The sequence below is a fragment of the Bos grunniens genome, chromosome 5 (assembly GCF_055505025.1).
Source record: "Bos grunniens cultivar Pamir isolate PY7600 chromosome 5, Bosgru_T2T1.0, whole genome shotgun sequence".
Classification (NCBI taxonomy): Eukaryota; Metazoa; Chordata; class Mammalia; order Artiodactyla; family Bovidae; genus Bos; species Bos grunniens.
In genome coordinates, this window is record NC_141169.1 from 27,243,375 (window position 1) to 27,265,114 (window position 21,740).

General features: G+C 43.9%; 1 protein-coding gene across 12 annotated transcripts in view; it reads left to right on the forward strand.

Moving 5' to 3' along the window:
• LOC147371495 (cyclic AMP-dependent transcription factor ATF-7) overlaps positions 1 to 20,955 on the forward strand; it is a 95,254-nt gene extending 74,299 nt beyond the window's left edge. For 7 of the 12 annotated variants that reach the window (XM_086399183.1, XM_086399181.1, XM_086399184.1 and 4 more), the window contains 7 exons: positions 3,903 to 4,060; positions 5,098 to 5,197; positions 5,727 to 5,840; positions 6,419 to 6,571; positions 9,408 to 9,605; positions 10,871 to 10,979; positions 15,459 to 20,955. In XM_086399183.1, the coding sequence (XP_086255309.1) occupies positions 3,903 to 4,060; positions 5,098 to 5,197; positions 5,727 to 5,840; positions 6,419 to 6,571; positions 9,408 to 9,605; positions 10,871 to 10,979; positions 15,459 to 15,676 (1,050 nt within the window). In that variant the 3' untranslated portion in view covers positions 15,677 to 20,955. The remainder of the gene's footprint in view (positions 1 to 3,902; positions 4,061 to 5,097; positions 5,198 to 5,726; positions 5,841 to 6,418; positions 6,572 to 9,407; positions 9,606 to 10,870; positions 10,980 to 15,458) is intronic. The other 5 variants (XM_086399188.1, XM_086399192.1, XM_086399190.1 and 2 more) reach the window with 1 other exon arrangement.
• Positions 20,956 to 21,740: the final 785 nt, after the last annotated feature.

Below are 21,740 nucleotides of genomic sequence, written 5' to 3' on the forward strand. Positions count from 1 at the left end.
TATATAAGGATGTTCATAGCAGTTGTATTCATCAGTTCAGTTCAGTTCAGTCACTCAGTCGTGTCCGACTCTTTGCGACCCCTGAACCGCAGCACACCAGGCCTCCCTGTCCATCATCAACTCCTGGAGTTCACCCAAACTCATGTCCATTGAGTCGGTGATGCCATCCAACCATCTCATCCTCTGTCGTCCCTTCTCCTCCTGCCCTCAATCTTCCCCAGCATCAGGGTCTTTTCAAAGGAGTCAGCTCTTCGCATCAGGTGGCCAAAGTATTGGAGTTTCAGCTTCAACATCAGTCCTTCCAGTGAACACCCAGGACTGATCTCCTTTAGGATGGACTGGTTGGATCTCCTTGCAGTCCTAGGGACTCTCAAGAGTCTTCTCCAACACCACAGTTCAAAAGCATCAATTCTTCAGGGCTCAGCTTTCTTTATAGTCCAACTCTCACATCCATACATGCCCACTGGAAAAACCATAGCTTTGACTAGACGGACCTTTGTTGACAAAATAATGTCTCTGCTTTTTAATATGCTGTCTAGGTTGGTCATAACTTTCCTTCCAAGGAGTAAGTGTCTTTTAATTTCATGGCTGCAATCACCATCTGCAGTGATTTTGGAGCCCCAAAAAATAAAGTCAGCCACTGTTTCCCCATCTATTTGCCAGGAAGTAATGGACCATTTGCCATGATCTTAGTTTTCTGAATGTGGAGCTTTAAGCCAACGTTTTCACTCTCCTCTTTCACTTTCATTAACAGGCTCTTTAGTTCTTCTTCACTTTCTGCTCTAAGGGTGGTATCATCTGCATATCTGAGGTTATTGATATTTCTCCCCGCTGTCTTGATTCCAGCTTGTGCTTCTTCCAGCCCAGCATTTCTCATGATGTACTCTGCATATAAGTTAAATAAGCAGGGTGACATACAGCCTTGACGTCCTCCTTTTCCTGTTTGGAACCAGTCTGTTGTTCCATGTGCAGTTCTAACTGTTGCTTACTGACCTGCATATAGGTTTCTCAAGAGGCAGGTCAGGTGGTCTGGTGTTCCCATCTCTTTCAGAATTTTCCACAGTTTATTGTGATCCACAGAGTTAAAGGCTTTGGCATAGTCAGTAAAGCAGAAATAGATGTTTTTCTGGAACTCTCTTGCTTTTTCCATGATCCAGCAGATGTTGGCAATTTGATCTCTGGTCCCTCTGCCTTTTCTAAAACCAGCTTGAACATCAGGAAGTTCACGGTTCACATATTGCTGAAGCCTGGCTTGGAGAATATTGAGCATTACGTTGCTAGCATGTGAGATGAGTGCAATTGTGCAGTAGTTTGAGCATTCTTTGGCATTGCCTTTCTTTGGGATTGGAATGAAAACTGACCTTTTCCAGTCCTGTGGCCACTGCTGAGTTTTCCAAATTTGCTGGCATATTGAGTGCAGCACTTTCACAGCATCATCTTTCAGGATTTGAAATAGCTCAACTGGAATTCCATCACCTCCACTAGCTTTGTTCGTAGTGATGCTTTCTAAGGACCACTTGACTTCACATTCCAGGATGTCTGGCTCTAGGTGAGTGATCACACTATCGTGATTATCTGGATCATGAAGATCTTTTTTGTACAGTTCTTCTGTGTATTCTTGCCATTTCTTCTTAATATCTTCTGCTTCTCTTAGGTCCCTACCATTTCTATCCTTTATTATGCCCATCTTTGGATGAAATGTTCCCTTGGTATCTCTAATTTTCTTGAAGAGATCTCTAGTCTTTCCCATTCTGTTGTTTTCCTCTATTTCTTGGCATTGATCGCTGAGGAAGGCTTTCTTATCTCTCCTTGCTATTCTTTGGAACTCTGCATTCAGATGCTTGTATCTTTCCTTTTCTCCTTTGCTTTTTGATTCTCTTCTTTTCACAGCTATTTGTAAGGCATCCTCAGACAGTCATTTTTGCTTTTTGCATTATTTTTTCTTGGGGATGGTCTTGATCCCTGTTTCCTGTACAATGTCATGAACCTCCATAGTTCATCAGGCACTCTATCAGATCTAGTCCCTTAAATCTATTTCTTACTTCCACTGTATAATCATAAGGAATTTCATTTAGGTCATACCTGAATGCTTTAGTGGTTTTCCCCCACTTTCTTCAATTTAATTCATATTCATAATAGTAAAAAAACTGGAAGCAGTCCAAATGTCTTTCAACAAGGGAATAAATAAATGGTGGTATATTTCTAAAATGGAATACCACATGGCATTAAAAAAAGAATAGACTAATGATATATACGGCAATGTGGACATTATGTTGAACAACAACAAATTTCAGACACAAAAGTACGTACCATGTGAAGCCATTTACATCAGATTCAAGAATAGGCAAAACTGGGACTTCACTGGCAATCTATTGGTTAAGACTCTGAGCTCCCAATGTAGGAGGCACAGGTTTGATCCCTGGTTGGGGAGCTCACATCCCACATGCCGTATAGCCAAAAAAAAAAGTAAAGAAGAGGCAAAACTATTTGAAGATGATAGAATTCATCTTCAACTCTTTACCTCTTTTTTTTTTTTTTTAATTTATTTATTTTTAAGTGGAGGAAACCCTTTACCTCTTGAGGGAAGGTATGAATTAGGAAGGAACACAGGAGAATGTTCTGGGGTGCTAAAAATGGGCTTTGTTTTTATTTTACATATGTATTTGTGTTTTATCCTTTAAGTTTATATACTTTATGTATATTGTACTAGATCATATATGTTGTACTACTTCAATTAATAAGTGAAAATGAAAAATCACATAATTCATAAATTGAACATTAAACCATTTAGAAAAAAAAATCTTCCCAAAGGAACATTTTTAAGTGATTCGAAGGAAATATTTATCAGAATTCTTAGTGTTACTTTTTTGAAGCAAACACTTTGTGAGATTTTTTTTTTATAAATTTATTTAAATATAGTACACATACAGAAAAGCACATAAATTGTGAGTATACAGCTTACTGAATTTTCACAGTCTACAGTGTATATAACCAACACTTTGAAAATATTATCAGAACCTCAGGAGTCTCCTTATGGCCCCTTCCAGTCTCTACTGTGGTTATTATTTAGCATCCACTGTGGATAGAGCATCTGTACCTCATCTTAACCTCTCCAAAACTAGTTTGCTAACATCTCAAAACTATCCCCTCCATAAACACTGCAGCTATCCTCCCCTCCTCCTCTTTCCAGCAGCAGCCAGGTCCTAGAGGCTGCTTAGAGATGTTTTCAGGGCCACTGTGGGCACTGGCAGTCTACGGTCCTAATGGGTTAACAATGGGAAGCGGTTTGTTTTATCACAATATGGTCATTATTCAGACTTCCGTAGCCCTTTTTTTAAGTGGTCTATGGGAGATACTGGATTGCCTTATTGCCAGTCTTACGCTTGTCTTTTCCCATTAGGGATCAGTGGACACTTGAGCATCAGGTTTAGAATGAAAGTACCTAGATTATGAAAAATTATAATGCTCCTGGGGTTTCCCTTTTGGTCCAGTGGTTAAGACTCCATGCTTCCACTACAGGGGATACAGGTTCAATCCCTGGTCAGGGAACTAAGATCCTACATGCTGCACAGCATGGCCCCAAAACAAACAAAAATTATGTCACTCCTTAGAATTTATATGATACTGTAATGCTTCTACAGAGATTTCAAGTGGTCTTCCAACTGTCATCCCACTCATATTGCCATTATCCCTGGAAGGGAGATAACCAGAGGTCTTAACTCATCATTCCTTCTGAATGGGTTAGTGAGGTGTGGATCCATGATCACCATGGAATCAGGTCACGATTTACCTTAGTAGCCTGAGTGCTCTTTCCAATAAATTTATACTAGATTTTACCAGCTCTGTATTTCCCTATAAGCACCCCTTAAAGCATTTTGTGATCTGTTGGTTCTTCTCCCCAGGATGTTGCCCCAAAGCCTGTTGTGATCTCTACTCCCACGCCTACCATCGTACGCCCGGGCTCCCTGCCTCTCCATTTGGGCTATGATCCACTTCACCCAACCCTTCCTTCCCCAACCTCCGTCATCACACAGGCTCCCCCATCTAACAGGCAACTGGGGTAAGTATAGAGAGCAGGGAGAAGCAGCAAAGCTTAAATCTCTTTGCTCTGTATGAAATTATTTTATAAAATAGAGACTGTTTCTGAATTCTCAAGGGAAACAAGTTACTGAGATTGTGTCTCAAAATGAATTTTTTTCACTCCATAAACAGAATCTTCTTTACCTTTTTGGTAGGCAAGCAAGTATTTATTTGAGCGTGTACTTCCTTAATTTGGAGGTTTAATACTTATTCAGCCTAAAAGAAGAATCCTTTGAACTTTAGGAAGTTCATTATAATGGTTGAGGTCACACAGGGAAGTATATATTTAGTTCTTGGCCTCAATTTTATAGAAGTTTATGGAGGAACTACTGAATGAGGGGCTGAAACCCATTAAGTCATCTTTTTTAAGTCTGGTTGTTCCCCTGAGTCCCAGTTAAGGCTCTTGGTCTTTGCTATCCCTAATTTTGTCTATTTGTCTTCACTCCTAGCGTGGCCCATGCAGATTTCCTAATGGGATGACTTAAGATCCTGTCTCCAGGTACCCATGGGTTAAAGAGGCTGTTGTCAGGCTTCAGCCTCTGAAAGCTTATTGTTCTCTAGACCCATTAAGAAAAATACAAAGGAATGGCTTCCTTCTTAGAGTAGAACAAAACATGGAAAGGAACAGGAGTAACTTACTCAGATTTGGCTATCATATGACACAGCCTTGCAAAACGGCAACTTTGGTAGAAGTAGTCCTTATCTAAGATAGCACAGAATTTATACATGCCAGTGTAGGAATGTTTATTTATTTGTTCTAGACTCAGTAGTTAGCTTCCCACCCACTTGAATTCAGTGATGTTTGCTTAATTTGCAAGGTGTAAAGGTCTTGCCATTTCTCTCCATCTATAAGGTAAGGTAAGTAGCATTCCCTGCTTTATCTGCCATCATGAGGGTGTCAACATTTTACAGTGTTACCATAACTAGAAAAGACTGGGAAATCTGCTATAATTACAGGAGGAAGATCATTGGCAAAAGAGTCTGTATTGTGAACATTTCACTTTATATCTCCTCTAGGTCTCCCACCGGCTCCCTCCCTCTCGTCATGCATCTTGCTAATGGACAGACCATGCCTGTGCTGCCAGGGCCTCCAGTACAGATGCCTTCTGTTATATCGGTGAGTTCTGTAGTTGGGGCAGCCAACCCTACCAACACACGAACCCCTCCCTTCCACCTGAATGCTCATAAACACACATGAGCCCCAGGGAAACATGGGCTCTGGTCTGTATTAGTTGAGCATGGCGGCCTGCCCATACTTTTCACTAACCTCTGCCAATCCAGCACTATGGAACACTAGACAAAGGCTCATCTGGACCGTTGGCTCCTGGTCTAGGAATTGATCTTGCCAGCCTGCTGATTGGCTTATTTCACTTGGCACTAAGTACCTCACAAATTGCCCACCACTTTCCTCAAGACACAGTCTCAGCCTTTCCCATAGAAACTGTCACAGCACTGAAGGATTAGATCCCCTATCCTGTGGTGCTCCATGAGGGAAGGTATTTCCCAGACTTTCTGCATGCCCCATGGACAGGGTGCATAGAACAGGCCCTAATGTGCCAGCCTCAAAAGCACTTCATTTGGGGAAGTTGTTGCCCCACTAATAGCATTATGTCCCCTTCTGATTTTTCTTCCTTTTCTTGATCCAGCTGGCCAGACCTGTGTCTATGGTGCCCAACATTCCTGGTATCCCTGGCCCACCAGTTAACAGCAGTGGTTCCATTTCTCCCTCTGGCCACCCTATGCCATCAGAAGCCAAGATGGTAAGTACATCCCAACCTGGAGCAATGCTGGCCCCTCTGAAAGAAGTGGTATCTTCTGGGGCTTGCAGAGCTAAAAGACCTACCCAGTTGCCGGGTCTGGAGAAGAATAGACCCTGATTCATGACTCTTATCTCCTCTCTTCCACCTTTAGAGCCTGGTACACAGGCCATGGCAGTGAAAAGAAGCAGCACAGATTGTTTGGATGGAACTCTTGCTGTTTCAGTTCCAGGGTGACAGATGGAGGGTGGATGAGTGGGCAGGAGAGCTGGCCAAGAGGTGAATAACTGCGTAACCAGCCCCTGGCCAGGTTCCAGGGTAGAGCTTTCATCTGGACTCTATCGGTTCAACAACCCCCACCCTCCAACTGTGCCCAGGATGATAATGAGGGAACAGAGTAGGTATTTTAGGGATCATGGGCACTCTTTCTCTCTATGTCATTTTCTTTTAATCCCTTTGTTAAGGGAAAATCACTGTGGGAATTTTGTCTGTAAGGCCAGTAATAAAATCTAAGCCCACTTTTCTCACCCTTAATAAAATCTCACCTTTGACAAGCTATTTTTTCTTATCTTTTACCACAGAGACTAAAAGCTACCCTAACCCACCAAGTCTCCTCAATCAATGGTGGTTGTGGAATGGTGGTGGGGACTGCCAGCACCATGGTGACGGCCCGTCCAGAGCAAAGCCAGATCCTCATCCAGCACCCTGACGCCCCATCCCCGGCCCAGCCACAGGTCAGTTAGACCCTTGATGGGGGAACCAGCTTGTCGCTGTTACTCTTTAGGTCATATCTGTTTTTTCAAGGAGCAGGAAAATGAAGGAGGAATGGATTTCAGCCTTCTGGGCTTCGACTTGCACTTTGTTTCTTGTTGACAGTTTGACAGCAAAATGCACTCTGCTTTATCTGTCCTTTTGTTAGACAAATGCAAGCAGATTGGATAATGCAGAACTGCCACAGAGGAGGTCTCAGTTTTTGTTTTCTGCTTTTTTGTTATTTCTACATGTGAGTGCTGTATCTGTAGAGCCCTCTAAAATGTGACCGAACCTCATTTCAAGCTACTTTATACAACAAAGTCTCTAGTCTCTCCTATCTTAACCCCCACCAACCCCCCAAAAAACTTAACTGATTATATTTATACAAAAATCAGATACAATATATTATACAATATATTAATAAAATATGATGTCACAGCATTAAGATGGCTCAGTAAACAAACACATACCCTGAAAAACACTTTTTCCTTATCGATTTAATCTTTTTTTATCAGGAGAAATTAAAGTCTTAAAAAAGCCAGAGAGATCTTCTTTAGAAGCCCAATTCTTTTTTTTCAAGGAGGCCTCAGTTTTACTAAGTTTCTTTGGAAACCGAGTAAGCCTTGGTTTCATATTGTCTGTACTGGTTAGGTGACAACAACCTGGTATTAGTTTGTGGAGTTAGGTCTTTGGCCCATCCCCTTTTCCTGATGTCACCACCTGCTTCATCAGTTACCACCACATGTCCTAACATTTAATGACCATATGCTGCCTTAAAGCTTGGCCAACAACAAAAGCTTTCATTTGAGTTTTCTTGTTAGAAGCTAAGCCTGCCCACCTTCCTGTAACCCCTTCTGATGCCAGTCCCTTCTAGAAATGGTAAAGCAGCAGCCCCCTTGCCCAAACTGTGCTGCTTCCCCTTGAGGAAATGACATGACTTCGTTTTTAGTTACCACTAATTCCTTTCCTTCTTATTCTTCCCAAGTTTCTCTTGGTCTGTTCTCTTACCTCCATTCCCTGCATGTATTATTAAGTTGCCTATGAGAGAATAGGAATCCATCATTTCCTTTTCCCCATTCTCCCCCTCAATTGCCAGTCTTTACGTGTGCACCAGTGAGCTTAGAACAAAGAGCAAGTTGAAAATCACAAGAGAATCTATGTAAACTTCCCTTAGTACAGTAAGAAGCAGCAACCCCAAGGCCTGTAGCTCATTAAAATGAGTTTGAAATTTCTTCTCCACTTTTTTTCATTTGGGGGAGAGACTATTAATCTGAATAATTAAAATTATCTCTTCATTATCTGTATTACTGGAGACTATGATTCAGTAGGGCCTAAAGTAGAATAAGATTCTGTTTTCTTATGAGTTTATGTTTATCCTCATGCAACTGATTTGAGCTCTGGCATTTGGAAACTACCAATATAGATGTTCTCTAATAGCAACAGATTCGGGAAGAATTAATTTTTGGCATTGTTTTACATTACATAGTTTCTTTTATACAGATGGCTAACCTTTCTATATTTTAATTTTGGCCATTATTATAAGATTGGTCTATCTTCTTTGAGTACCTACCAGCTAACAGAAAAGGAGGATGATTCAAAAGTGCTTTAGAAACAAGAGACATCAGCCTAAAGTTTAAAAACAAAAGATAAAGGCTTTCCTATTGGTCCGGTAGTTAAGAATACACCTTGAAATGCAAGGGATACCAATTTGATCCCTGGTCTGGGAAGATCCCACATGCCATGGGTCAGCTGAGCTCGTGCACCACAACCAGTGAAGCCCGAGTGCCCTAGGACCCATGCTCCACAGCAAGAGAAGCCACCGTAATGAGAAGGCCTCACGAAGCAACTGTAGACCCCACTTACCGCAACTAGAAAAAGCCCACGCGCAGCAACGAAGACCCAGCACAGCCGAAAATAAGTATTTTTTTTAAAAAAGATGGTCTCGGGGACTTCCCTGGTGGTCCAGTGGTTAAGACTTCACCTTCCAATGCAAGGAGTACAGGTTTGATCCCTGGTCTGGAAGCTAAGTTCCACATGCCTCGAGACCAAAGACACATTAAAAAAAAAAAAAAAGCTAAGTCGAATAAGTTCAATAAAAACTTTAAAAAATAAAAAAAGATGGTCTTAAATCACCAATTTGTAAAGGGATTTAAAAATGTTTTTCTCTTTAAAAACAGAACAAACAAAGCAGGAAACAGGGCCATTGTTGAGGATGACTAATAACTGATTATAAATAAAAAGAGTATACTAGGGGTTCCCTGGTGGCCTAATGGCTAAGATTCCAGGCTTTCACTGGCACGGCCCAGGTTTAGTCCCTGGTCAGGGAACTGAGATCCCTCAAGCCTCGTGGTACAGCAAAAAAAAGAATATGCTAATTCATATATCTCCATGATAGCTCATATCTCACTGATGGTAAAATCTCTTCTCCTTTTCTGAAACTTACAGCATGCAGTTGTTTTGTCTGTATTGCTTGGCCAAGTCAGTAATTCTCCAATTTTTTATTCTACAGTCTCCCTGAAAGTTCCCCTGACACTTCTCCTGATTATAATTTCCCTGCCCACCATATTCACTGTTAAGAAACAAAAAATGATCCTAGTTTCATTTTTGTCTGTCTGTCTCAGAAACAATCAGTTTCCAACTGAACTATAGTTTGTCCAAGTATGGAACTGAGAAGACTGAAAGGAAACAGGAGGCAGAATGAGGAACTACTGCAGAAGAGAAGCTAAGGGACAGAGTGAGGAGACTTGCTATGGTGACAGAGGCTGGTAGATCCTTTAAGCAGATCTTCAAGTAACTCCTCTTCCTTCTGGGCAACAGGTCTCACCAGCCCAACCCACTCCTAGTACTGGAGGTCGACGTCGGCGCACGGTTGATGAAGATCCAGATGAGCGGCGACAGCGCTTTCTGGAGCGCAACCGGGCTGCAGCCTCCCGCTGCCGTCAAAAGCGGAAGCTGTGGGTGTCCTCCCTAGAGAAGAAGGCTGAGGAACTCACTTCTCAGAACATTCAGCTGAGTGTGAGTGGGTCCTGGGTGCTTATTAGGATTGTTGAATCTGGAAAGTGATGTTGAATCATGAGAAAGTGGGACAATATAGTAGAAGATGATAATTCTTTAAATTAAGATGGATTCAGAACATATGCCAGGAAGAATACAGAACGAATGTCTTAACAGTCAGACTTGAAATCTCTTCCCTGGGGACTGGAAAGGACACTCACCATCTAATCCCAAATCAGCTACAGAATGAGTCATCCATAGACCCTTTTGGATGAAGGAAAATAAATGAAGTGCCCCAGGGTGCTCTCTTAAATCATCAGTAAAATCTGACTGGTAGTGGAACACCTAGAGGGAAAGTATTTGTCCAGATAATGCAGCTTAATAAAGAAAGAAAGAAGGCCTCTCTGACCTTCTGAGATGGCCTAACTCTGTCTATGAAGTGTGTTTCTTCCCCGAATGAGCTTTCTTTCACTTAAGAAAAAAACCACACAAGTACAAATAGAACAGTTATAATCCAGACATTTTCTTGAATATCATTCCCTTCTTCTGATTTTTTAAAAATACTCAGTTACAAAGGTAATATATTTATATAACATATATGTAGTATATACATACATACACACACAGAAGTATAGATTAAAAATAAAGTCTCTCTTCAGTATGTCTTTCCCAGTCTCATTCTATTCCTTGTAGATAAGTTTGTACCTACCAGATCTATATATATTTCTAATATTTTTTTCATTTTTTAGCTTTTGTTGGGGAGCCATAGAGGGACTATATATCTGTTTTAACATGAAACAGTTATCTTCTTGAGATCTAGTCATGTATACAGAGAACCTACCTCATTTTTTTCAATAGCTGTACAATGTAGCATTCTATAGTTTGGTTATAAGATTCAGATATTTATAATGTTTTTAATTTTTTGCCAGAACAGCAGTGCTGCAGTGTACATTGTATGCGGTTGAGTAAATAGCTCTGTTAAATAGATTCCTAGAAGTAGGCTTTACTAGTCAAAGGACATATGTATTATTAATTTTTGTACAATCATATTTACCCTACAAAGGAATAAGTTTTCTGTGTAAAATTCCTACTATCATTGAAAGCAGCTTCTGTCACTGAATTTGTGGCCATGTTGGCCCTGGGCTGTCTGAAGCCTTGCTGGATCTTTTCTAGATTCGAAGGAGAAAATCCAGGCAGCCTTCTGTCCTCACTCTGAGGATAGTCACTGGGGCTTCAAGAGTGGAGCATGCATTTTCTTCATATTCTTTTCTTACCTTTCTCCTCAGAATGAAGTCACATTACTACGCAATGAGGTGGCTCAGTTGAAACAGCTACTGTTAGCTCATAAAGACTGCCCAGTCACAGCACTACAGAAAAAGACTCAAGGCTATTTAGGTGAGTGGCTCACAACCTAAGCAACGTCAGTCAGTCAGTAAACTGCATGTAATGAGTGTCTCAACTGTTTATAATTTTATAACCCCATTCTGAATGTTCTGGGGGGCCCAGACAGATGAGTGAGCAGCCTTTGTGGAACAACCAGTCCTGCCAAAAAAAATTTTTGAGAACAGCGTAGTTATCCTAATTAACTATCCTTTTGGAGATAAAGGGTAGCAATATATATTGGGTACCTGTTTTGTATGAGGCACTGAACCATCTTCCCAGTTCTCTCATGAAATAGATATTACTTCCATTTCTACTCACTCATATTAGTCTCTTACCTGAAGTTACACCGCTGGTGAAGTGGCAGACCCAGGATTCACATCCAGCTCTTCCTTATTCCAAAGCCACCGTCTTAGTCTAAAGAGGATATAACAGCAGATGATACCTTGGGGTTTGTCAAGCATTGAGATTTGGTGATATGTTTTATCTTTCTAATGACAGGATAATGTTGGTTTCTTCTTGTAATCTGTGAACGCATAATATAGGGCTAGGAAGAGCTGGTCACAGTCATGCTCAGGATAAGCACAATCCTGAAATTAAAATTACTGTGAATAATTTGTTTATGGACAGTAAAAACTAATCATTTCCCTTTACAAATTAAATTCATAGAAATGTTGGCTATCAAATTTTGATATATTAAATTATTTTTCCACTAACTCTCTTTATCATTTCAAAGATATGTTCCCATAAAAAGAGAGTGACCACATCACCAATTTTAAACATCTCTATTTACATTTAATTTAAATAAAAACTCATTGGAAAAGACCCTGATGCTGGAAAAGATTGAGGGCAAGAGGAGAAGGGAGTGACAGAGAATGAGGTGGTTGGGTGGCATCACCAACTCAATGAACATGAGTTTGAGCAAACTCTGGGAGATCGTGAAGGACAAGGAAGCCTGGCGTGCTGCAGTTCATGGGGTCACAAAGAGTCAGACACGACTTAGTGAATGAACAACAATTTTAATTTTAATGTGTACTTCAGAGTACATTCATTCATCCAGCAGATATTGATTGAACCTGTCCTAGGCACTGTTTTACATGCTGAGGGCGTAATATGGAACCAAATAGATTAAAGTCCCTGCCTGTAAGGGGATTATATTTTAGTGGGTGAGACAGACAATAAACGAGATAAATAGGTACAATATATATTATGTCAGATAAGAGTAAGTGCTTAGAAGAAAAAAAACAAAACAGGGAAGACGAACATGAAATGTTAGCAGCAGGGTTGAAATTTTAGATGAGGTGTTTTTTGACTTTTAAGGAATTGAGAGAGCTAGCCACACATTAATATGGGAGAAAAGTACTGCAAGCAAGAGCAGCAACAAATGCAAAGACCCAAAGTGGGAGCATGTCTCACACATTCTAGAATCATCAGGGAGGCTAGTGTGGCCAGACTGGAGAGAATGGGGACTAGAGAGTATTTGGAGATGAGGCAGGAGAAGCAACGGGAGCATTTTTCTGGAGGACCTCATCGGTCATAGAGAGGACTTCAGGTTTTGCTCTGCTTTGGGGACCCACTAGAGGGTTTTCAGCACAATAGCAACGTGACTGATCTGACTTAGTTTGAACAGGGTCACTCTGTAGAGAATGAGGAATGAACGGGCAGAAGCAGGCAGTCTGCTTAAGAGACTGTCACAGTTATGAGCAAAAGAGGATGGAGCCTTGTACCGGTTGGTGGTAGTGAAAGTGGTGAGAAGGGATATAATTCAGGATAGATTTTGAAGTTAGAGTAACAAGGTTTGATGATGGCTAGATGGGACAGTATATGTGAGGAAAAAGAAGAATCAAAAATTGCACCCCCCCAAAAAAATTGCATCAAATTGTTTGGCCTGAGCACCTTACAGGAACAGAGTTGCCATTGACTGAGATGGGGCAAGTGTAGGAACAAGTGGACTCGCTGGTGTATTAGGAGCTCAGATTTGGAAGCCTCTTAGGCTTGCAGGTGGTGCTGTCAACCAGGCAGTTGTATGGGTCTGCAATTCCAAGGAAAAGCTGAAGGTACAACTTTGGCAGTCAGCAGAAGATGGTTAGTTTTTAAAGCCATGAAACTGAATGAGATGCTATTGTCAAGACAGAGTGCATAGGTAGAAAAAGAGAAGTTCCGAGACTGAGCCCTGGGTACTCCAACATTTAGAGGTCAGGGAGATGAGAAGGGACCCATAAGAGACACTGAGAATGAGCAGCCAAACAGGTAGGAGGAAAACCAGCTGAGTTAGCTGGGTGTGGTGTTCTGTAAGCCAAGATAAGAAAGTATTTCAGGGAGTTTAGTGATTAGCTATTTCAAATCCTTTTGATGAGCTAAGGAAGACAAGGACTGAGCATTTATCAGTATGAAGTCTATATACAGTAGGGTTTCTATTCAGTCCCTATAAGAACTCTGACAGGTAGTTAGTCTTTGAAATCACTTGTTACAGTAAAGATATATTTAGTTCCTACTGGGTGGTGTGGACATTGCAGTGAGTGCCTGACACAAGACCAGCGAGACGCTGTCCTATCTTTGAGAGACTCATAGGTAAGGTAAGCACAAATGTGCCGAAGAGCCCCTAGACTGGGGACTCCTGAGGACAGGAAGCCTGTTTATTCTTTGTATACCCCAGTGCCTGGCACACAGCCAATACCTGGTAAATCTTCAGTGAATAAATGAAGCATGCTCTGAAAGCACAGACAATGAAATAGTTAAATTTCCTGAGCATAACAAAAAGAAGGCTTCACAGAGGAGGTAATATTTAAGTTGTGAAAGAAGACACAGGCATTTATCAGGAGGTCAAAAATACAACCAACTGTTGGAATTTGCCCTTACTCTACACATCTCTGTTTAAAGAGCCAGAGAGGCTATCCAATGTTTAATGAAACTCCCTGAATGTTGAGCAGCATGTAGATATCTTGAGCCAGAGAGGCTATCCAATGTTTAATGAAACTCCCTGAATGTTGAGCAGCATGTGGATATCTTTGTATGCACCTCAGACACTTGTTTAGTAGTAAAATGTTACTGTCACTTTACATGGAGTGGTATAACTCAGAGTAAATGTGTTAAATCACTAATGCCTAGCTAGTTGACAATCAGGAGGGTCTGACAGACCTCATGTAGTTGGTTGTGTTAACAGCCTTGGCCAAGGACTGGTCATTCATAACATGATTTGAGTGTAGAAACACTGGACTGGAAGAAACACAAGCTGGAATCAAGATTGCCGGGAGAAATATCGATAATCTCAGGTATGCAGATGACACCACCCTTATGGCAGAAAGTGAAGAGGAACTAAAAAGCCTCTTGATGAAAGTGAAGAGGAGAGTGAAAAAGTTGGCTTAAAGCTCAACATTCAGAAAACAAAGATCATGGCATCCGGTCCCATCACTTCATGGGAAGTAGATGGGGAAACAGTGGAAACAGTGTCAGACTTTATTTTTGGGGGCTCCAAAATCACTGCAGATGGTGACTGCAGCCATGAAATTAAAAGACTCTTACTCCTTGAAAGGAAAGTTATGACCAACCTAGATAGCCTATTCAAAAGCAGAGACATTACTTTGCTAACAAAGGTCCGTCTAGTCAAGGCTATGGCTTTTCCTGTGGTCATGTATGGATGTGAGAGTTGGACTGTGAAGAAGGCTGAGCGCCGAAGAATTGATGCTTCTGAACTGTGGTGTTGGAGAAGACTCTTGAGAGCCCCTTGGACTGCAAGGAGATCCAACCAGTCCATTCTGAAGGAGATCAGCCCTGGGATTTCTTTGGAAGGAGTGATGCTGAAGCTGAAACTCCAGTACTTTGGCCACCTCATGCGAAGAGTTGACTCATTGGAAAAGACTCTGATGCTGGGAGGGATTGGGGGCAGGAGGAGAAGGGGACGACAGAGGATGAGATGGCTGGATGGCATCAGCAACTCAATGGACGTGAGTCTGAGTGAACTCTGGGAGTTGGTGATGGACAGGGAGGCCTGGCGTGCTGCGATTCATGGGGTCGCAGAGAGTCGGACACGACTGAGCGACTGAACTGAACTGATCCTTAGTGCAACTCCATGCTAAAGGAATATTAAAAGTAATAGAATGATTGCAGTGTTGTGAGCATTAATGAGAGGATAGCTTAAAAAGAGAGATTTATTTTAAATCACCTTTAAAGACATGAATAAGAGGAAGAGTGTTCCAATGGGTTAATGAACTATGCAGAGACCAAGAAGCCAGGTAGTGTAATTAACATGTTGGGGATTTGCTTTATTGGGATGAATAGGTGAATTTTGGCCTAGCTTACTTCCCTTCTCACAACTAGTGGTTTCCTAGCCCATTTGTGCCTTAGAAGCCAAGATTCTGGGAAGTTTCTCCCACTAAAAATATGGGCTTCGTTTTCCTTTGGGGCCCTTTAGAATTTCAGGGAAAGGTAGTTCTGCCTACGTCCACATTCTGTTTCCTAACCACTTGCTCTGTTTTTTGCCCTGCTTCCTTTCAGAAAGCCCCAAGGAAAGCTCAGAGCCAACGGGTTCACCAGCCCCTGTGATTCAACACAGCTCAGCAACAGCCCCGAGCAACGGCCTCAGTGTTCGCTCTGCAGCCGAAGCTGTGGCCACCTCAGTGCTCACTCAAATGGCCAGCCAAAGGACAGAACTGGGCATGCCCATACAGTCGCATGTGATCATGACCCCACAGTCTCAGTCTGCGGGCAGATGATGCCTCCCCTGGTGGAGGGGTCCCCAGCCAGAGCTCGCCCACCCGAGAGTCAAGAGAGACGTCATCTTATGCTCTCCCGTCTGCCTTGGACACGGCAATATGGGGGAGGGAATTGCGTGTTGTGAGTAATGGTCAGATGTGGGGCTTTTCTCACACAGTCATGTACGTTGACACCTGTACTAGGAGCCTCCCAGCCCCAGAGCCACATAGATCATTCCCCAAGAGGGAAGTTTCTGATGTACCCACAGCCAGAGGCCTTTATGGATGGTCTGAACAATCACCCTGCCCATGCACGTGTACCTGTCTCTTAACACTAACGCTTGCACTTCTGGGATTCAGTTTCTCAGTTGCCTCTCTTCCCACCCAGCCATGGATGATACCTTCTTGATCCTTAGCAGCATGCCACTTCCTGCTCGGTAGAGGGAGGCTAGAGTTGACAGCACATCACTGCTGCCCCGTCCCTAGCCACCCCGTGGACTCAGGACTTCATCTCCCAGGAGCTGCTTATTGGTCCCATTTTCCCCTTCATAAATTCTAGTTAAAACATTGACTTACGGAGAATGTAAGGTTACCTCTAATGTATGAATTAGCAGTATTTCCCAGCTCTTCCATAAACTTTAGCCCTTCTCCCTACCAGCCACCAAAAACAAAAAGAAATGAAATCTTAAAAGTTCTAGTACTTTCTCATTTATTTCAGAGCTATTTGGGTACCTCATTTTTTCTCTTGAGTTTTCCCAGTCTGGTGGTGAAGTCTTTTCCACCTCCCACTAAGCCTTAGCACCTTCATCTTATGGCCTTATTAGATACCACTCAGTAGTGAAAAGAGAAAACACCCAGGATCTGACTGGCTGATTCCCTCCCCACCCCTGCTCTATCCTCCAGGACAGACAGGAACAATGTGGTTTTAAAGCTTGTTCCATCAGTTTACTGGATTGATTATGTTTTACAACAGTATATCAGCCAAAGCGTACATACTCCTTTTGGTCATCTTTACACTCCTGTGTCTCTGTCTCTTCATCCCCCTGCCTGTATCCCTGCCTCTGTCTCTCTTCTGTAATTGATTCTGATGCAGCCCTCTGGAGGCTGTCATGTGGGGGACTTTTGTGCTCCCTCACTCCCCTCACCCCCATCTCTCAGCCTCACATGCCTGTCGTCTTTTATGAGCAAGGGTCTTATATGCACGAACGAGCCTCACTGATCTACCTTCTTTCTCGCGCGCGACTCCAAGCCTGGCCTCTAGGTCTCCTGGTTCTGTAGTGTTTCTTTCGCTCTTTTCTGCTCTCTGCCCCCGGGATGTGATGCTTCTCTGTAGTCTAAGCCCCAGGACTCAGGCATCCTAGCCAAGGTCCGGAGTGGGTTTTCTTGAGTATGAGATAGGTTGGAAGGAGGCGCGGGAAGGGGAGGTGGAATACTGATGTCCACCAAAGAGCCCTGTTTGTTGAAAGGTCCAACCTGCTGGGAAATTAGTGACTATTGCTCTCAGCCATTCTTACTTTGAAAAGTTGGGTTGCAGGGGGCACATTTTTATCCTTCTTGCCCCTCTTTCTTCCCATTAAGACTTCTCGTCTTCCTTTGGCTCTGAACTATGCAATTTCTACCAAGGCCATAGGAAGCAGTCCAAAGCCAGAGGCCTGTGGATAGATAGGTCAGCTTTAATAGCCCTTCAGTATGAATCCCTTCCAATTGTCCCAGAGCCACTTTCTGCCATCTGCCCATGCCAGTAATGTCCCTTTCTCTCTGTCTCTCTCTCTCTTTCCTACTTCCATCTTATACATGCATACAGAGTAACTGCCAGCTTCCTTTCTTATCTTCCAAAATTGGCTGTCAGAGAGCAATGAGGAAATGGTCTAAACTGCAAGATCCCTGTCTCCTCAGACTGATAAACTGGTGAGCCAGCCAGATGACATGTTTACTGCATTTGTTTTTAATTTCCCCTCCTGTGTTCAGAGCTGGTGCTGAAGAAGCCACACCTGGTGAAGAAAGAGGAGAGAGAAACATGGTTTTCTCATCCTCCCCCACCTAGGACCCAACAGGAACAGCCCCTGTGGTGACTCAGACTAGCAAACAGCACAACAGATGGTCAGGATACAGGTGACCACCTCCAGGGACTCTGCTTGCCTTTAAAACTTCACAGCCATACTTATGCTCAGGACATTTCCTGTAGATGGTTGCTCTCTGGGATTTTCTCCTGCCTTAGCTGTGTTTCATTTTTTTGTTACCTTGATTTCCCGCTAGTAGCCTTGCCCTAAAGCTTGACTGCGTTTATGGCTCCTAAGGAGCCTTCATAAGGCCCTTGGCTAATTTTCTTCCCCCTTTAGTCAAGTGTCTTCAAGTTAAGGATCAGGCTGGCACTGCACATGTGTGCTGCCTCACTGCCTGACCTTGAGGGAAGTTGGAGTCCCTGCTGGTCTTCCCTGGGTAGGAAGTCTAATTTATGGAGCGGATCTTAATTTCTTAGTCCCCATGTCTAAGTAAGTCCTTATTTCATTCTCGTCAGTGGGAAGTTAGTCCTGGGGACCTGAGAGGCATGGGCAGAACCTTAGTGGAGCAGCAGTGAGCTGCGGAAGGGACGCGACAGGACCGCCCCCACCCGTGCAGCCTTCTTGTTGGTTTTCGGTCTCACTGAGAAAGCAGAGCAATTGCTAGAGCTGAAGCCCCTCCTGTAGTCAAGGAGAATGACACTTACCTTGTGACTGCAGCCAGCTGTGTGGCCGCTCACCCCGCTCCTTGCCTTCCAGACCCATCTGAACCAGAACAAACATCATGGAGGGTGTCACTTACTCCTTCTGAAGGACCATGGCCTTTCTATGGGCCTAAGGGAGGACACATTCTGAAAGCGGCTGGGAATGGGCTTCCCTGGTGGCTCAGATGGTAAAGAATCTGCTTGCAATGCAGGAGACCCAATTTCCATCCCTGGGCCAAGAAGATCCCCTGGAGAAGGGAATGACTACCCATTCCAGTATTCTTGCCTGGAAACTTCCATGGACAGAGGAGCCTGGCAGGTTGTAGTCCGTGGGGTTGTAAACAGTTGGACACAACTGAGCCACTAACACTTTCACTTCTAAGGGAAGACAGTTTCTGAAAGGGGAAGAGTGATGCCTTGGGACTTTCCTAAGTGAACACAGGACTCAGTCCTCCCACTCACCCCAAGGACACAGCTGCTAGAGATGCAAGGCCATAGAGGAGGGGCCAGAACCACGTCTTCTGGTTCACAGACTTTCAGCCACGTCGTCTTAAAGCTTGTTTAGAGTTGAAAAGTCTGAGAAAGCCTCCCACTCTATTAGGAAGGACTAGGAGGAGTAGGACCTCCTTTGCTTCATTTTTCCCTGTTGGTTGTATGTCCCAAATCTGGCTTCCTTTGGCCTCTGGTCTCCTCCTTGGCCCTGAGCCCTAGACTCTACACTCTTGGTGGCAGTAAGGAGGAGATGGCCTAACTGAACTGCATTTTGCTGCCTTCCCTATGCCTGTTCTGTTGTTCAGTTCCTTTCCTGATTTACTGCCCTCCAGCACCACCCATCCTGGTAGACAGGGTGCTTAACCATAACAACGCCCCAACTGCAGCCTGAACCACCAAGCAGACACCAAAGTATTCCTCCCCTGTTCGCTCACACTGAGAGGCTCCTTGAAAGGTGCTAGCCCTGAGACAGCTCTTCCCCACAAAGATCCCATTTCTTTCCTAACTTCCTTCCCATCCCGAAATCATTATTTTTCAGTAATATTATACATTGTATACACAGGAAGGAAATGTACTCTTTTTTTTTTTTAATGTCATAACCAGTCTTTAGAATCCAGTCCTTCTAGCTGTATATCACATATGCCTTTGTTGATACGCTCTTTCTGCTTTCTTTAGACTTTTTTTTGACAGGGGTGGAGGGAAGAGCAGGACAGGTGAGGATCCTAAGGCAAATTAAAGGATCCTGCCCCGCAGTCCTACTTCAGCCTCCCACAACCCTAATCATTCCCTTGATCGTAGAGAACTGATTTCTCTGTTTCTGCATGCACGCATGCAGGCGCACACAGGCCTAAATGCCACACTCCAGGGCGGTGACCCGGCAGGAATGAGCAGAGATGGTTGCTGGCCAGCATTCCCACCCTCCAGAGCCGTTCATTCGTTTCTGTTTGGGGTAAAGTTCTTCCCCAGAATGAGAAGGGGCTGGGGAGTGTAGGGCAGCTTAGGGCAGCTTCCGTCCTTGGCAGATGCAGGTTTGTATCACAGAGTTTCTCTTTTTAATGGGGGCTGGTAGCCTAGAGCTGTCTCATCAGCATTAACCTCTGGTGAGTGCCGTTTTAGCTGTAAGAAGTGGCTATGAGCACTAGTTTCACTGACTTTCCCTTAGGGCAGTGGTTCTCAGAATGTGGTCCAGGACCAGCAGGACCATCGTCTGAGAACTTGTTAGACATGCACGCTCGGGCCCCATTCTAGACATACTGAATCAGAAATTCTGGGGATGGGCTCTGATAAGCACTCAGAGCCATTCTCAGACACACTGAGGTTTGAGAACCATTGCCTTAGGGGCGAGCTGGGAAATCCTTGTAGGGTGTCCCATCCTCTGCCGTAGCACTAACATTTTTCCATTTTGTCCAGTCCCTCCCTCCACTGCCATTAAAACAATAACAACATCACTCATCTCAAAACCTAGATTTGTCTTCCTCTACTTACCCCCAAAACCTGTCCTGCGTGGATCCGGACAGGAGTTGGCCCATACCCCCTCGCAAACGGATTACTCCATGTTCTTTGTTACAGGAAGGACCAGCTGTCCTGTTCTCCCACCCACCCCACCCCCTAACACACCTTTCAGGCAGGGAGATGAGCCTCCAGCCCCAGCAGTGGAAGCCATAGTCTCCTGACATAGTATCTGTTGAAAAGAAAGCTGTGTGTATCTATGGTTCTATCTCTGTTCATCTGTATATCTTTGACATGTAGCAACACCTCTCCATGTCATTAAGGAACTTGACTCTGGGTCTGGGTTTCCCCGGGCCCCAGTGGTGGACTTTGACAGGCAGGAGGATGCAGTGCTACAGGCTGTTTTGTTACAAAACTGTCTTCCTTTCTCCCCCCACCCACTTCAGCATGATCCCTGTGAGCAGGTTCTCACAGTCTCCTTGGGACGGGGCTGAGGCGGAGGCTTCGCTCTATTCTCCCTTCCCGTCCCTCCTCCTCTCCCCTCGCCACATAGCAGTCACCCCAGCCATGCCTTCTCCCTCTCCCAGCCTTGCCCTGACATATATTGTGCCTTATTTATGCTGCAAATATAACATTAAACTATGAAGAGAACCACTGTCCTGTCTGATGCTTCAATCTACAAGTCCCATTCTTTCTGGGAACTCATTGGGCTCTCATGCCTGTGATCTTCACTCTCCCAATTCTTAGGACAGAAAGAACTGGCATTCTTATCCCTCCTTTTTATGCAGGGGAAGACACAGCCTAGAGGAGGTGGGTGGTTTGTAGGAATTACATAACACACCAGAAGGCTCAGCTCTGCCCTGGGGACAAGGGTCCTCGGCATCATGGGAGCCCGCCTAGAAAGAACTCGGAGATCAGACGATGTTGGAAGGCAGGTGAAGTGGCCTCTTAGCCTTTCAGCATTTTGTCCCCACTTCCCCACAATTAGAGAATAATAAGCCCTACCCTCAAGAAGCTAGGAGTACACGAAGACTTAGAGAAGCATTCTGTGAGTCTATGGGTGTGGGAAGAAGAGAATCTAGAAATGAGAGGTGGAGTTTCTTTAGAAGCAGATAAGGTAGTTCACAAGAAAAACAGGTAGTGCTCAGGAACTGTGAGGCGGTGTGGGCAGGCACTACCAATGTCTTGTATCTCTATTTCTTGATACCACAAATGAGGAGGGTGAGCAGGCTGAAGAAGCCGACTAGGAGATAGCCAGCTGCCTCCAGGGGAGTGTCCAGGAGGAGAGGTGATTTACATGCAGTTCATGGCTGATGTTTGGTGCAACTTAAACAAACAGAGAGCTCCAGTCTGCGGGAGAGCAGGAAGGCGGGGTGGTCCTCACTGTGGTCGAGAGCACGAGAATCCAGCGAATGGCAAAGGGAGTTGCTGAAGGCCAAA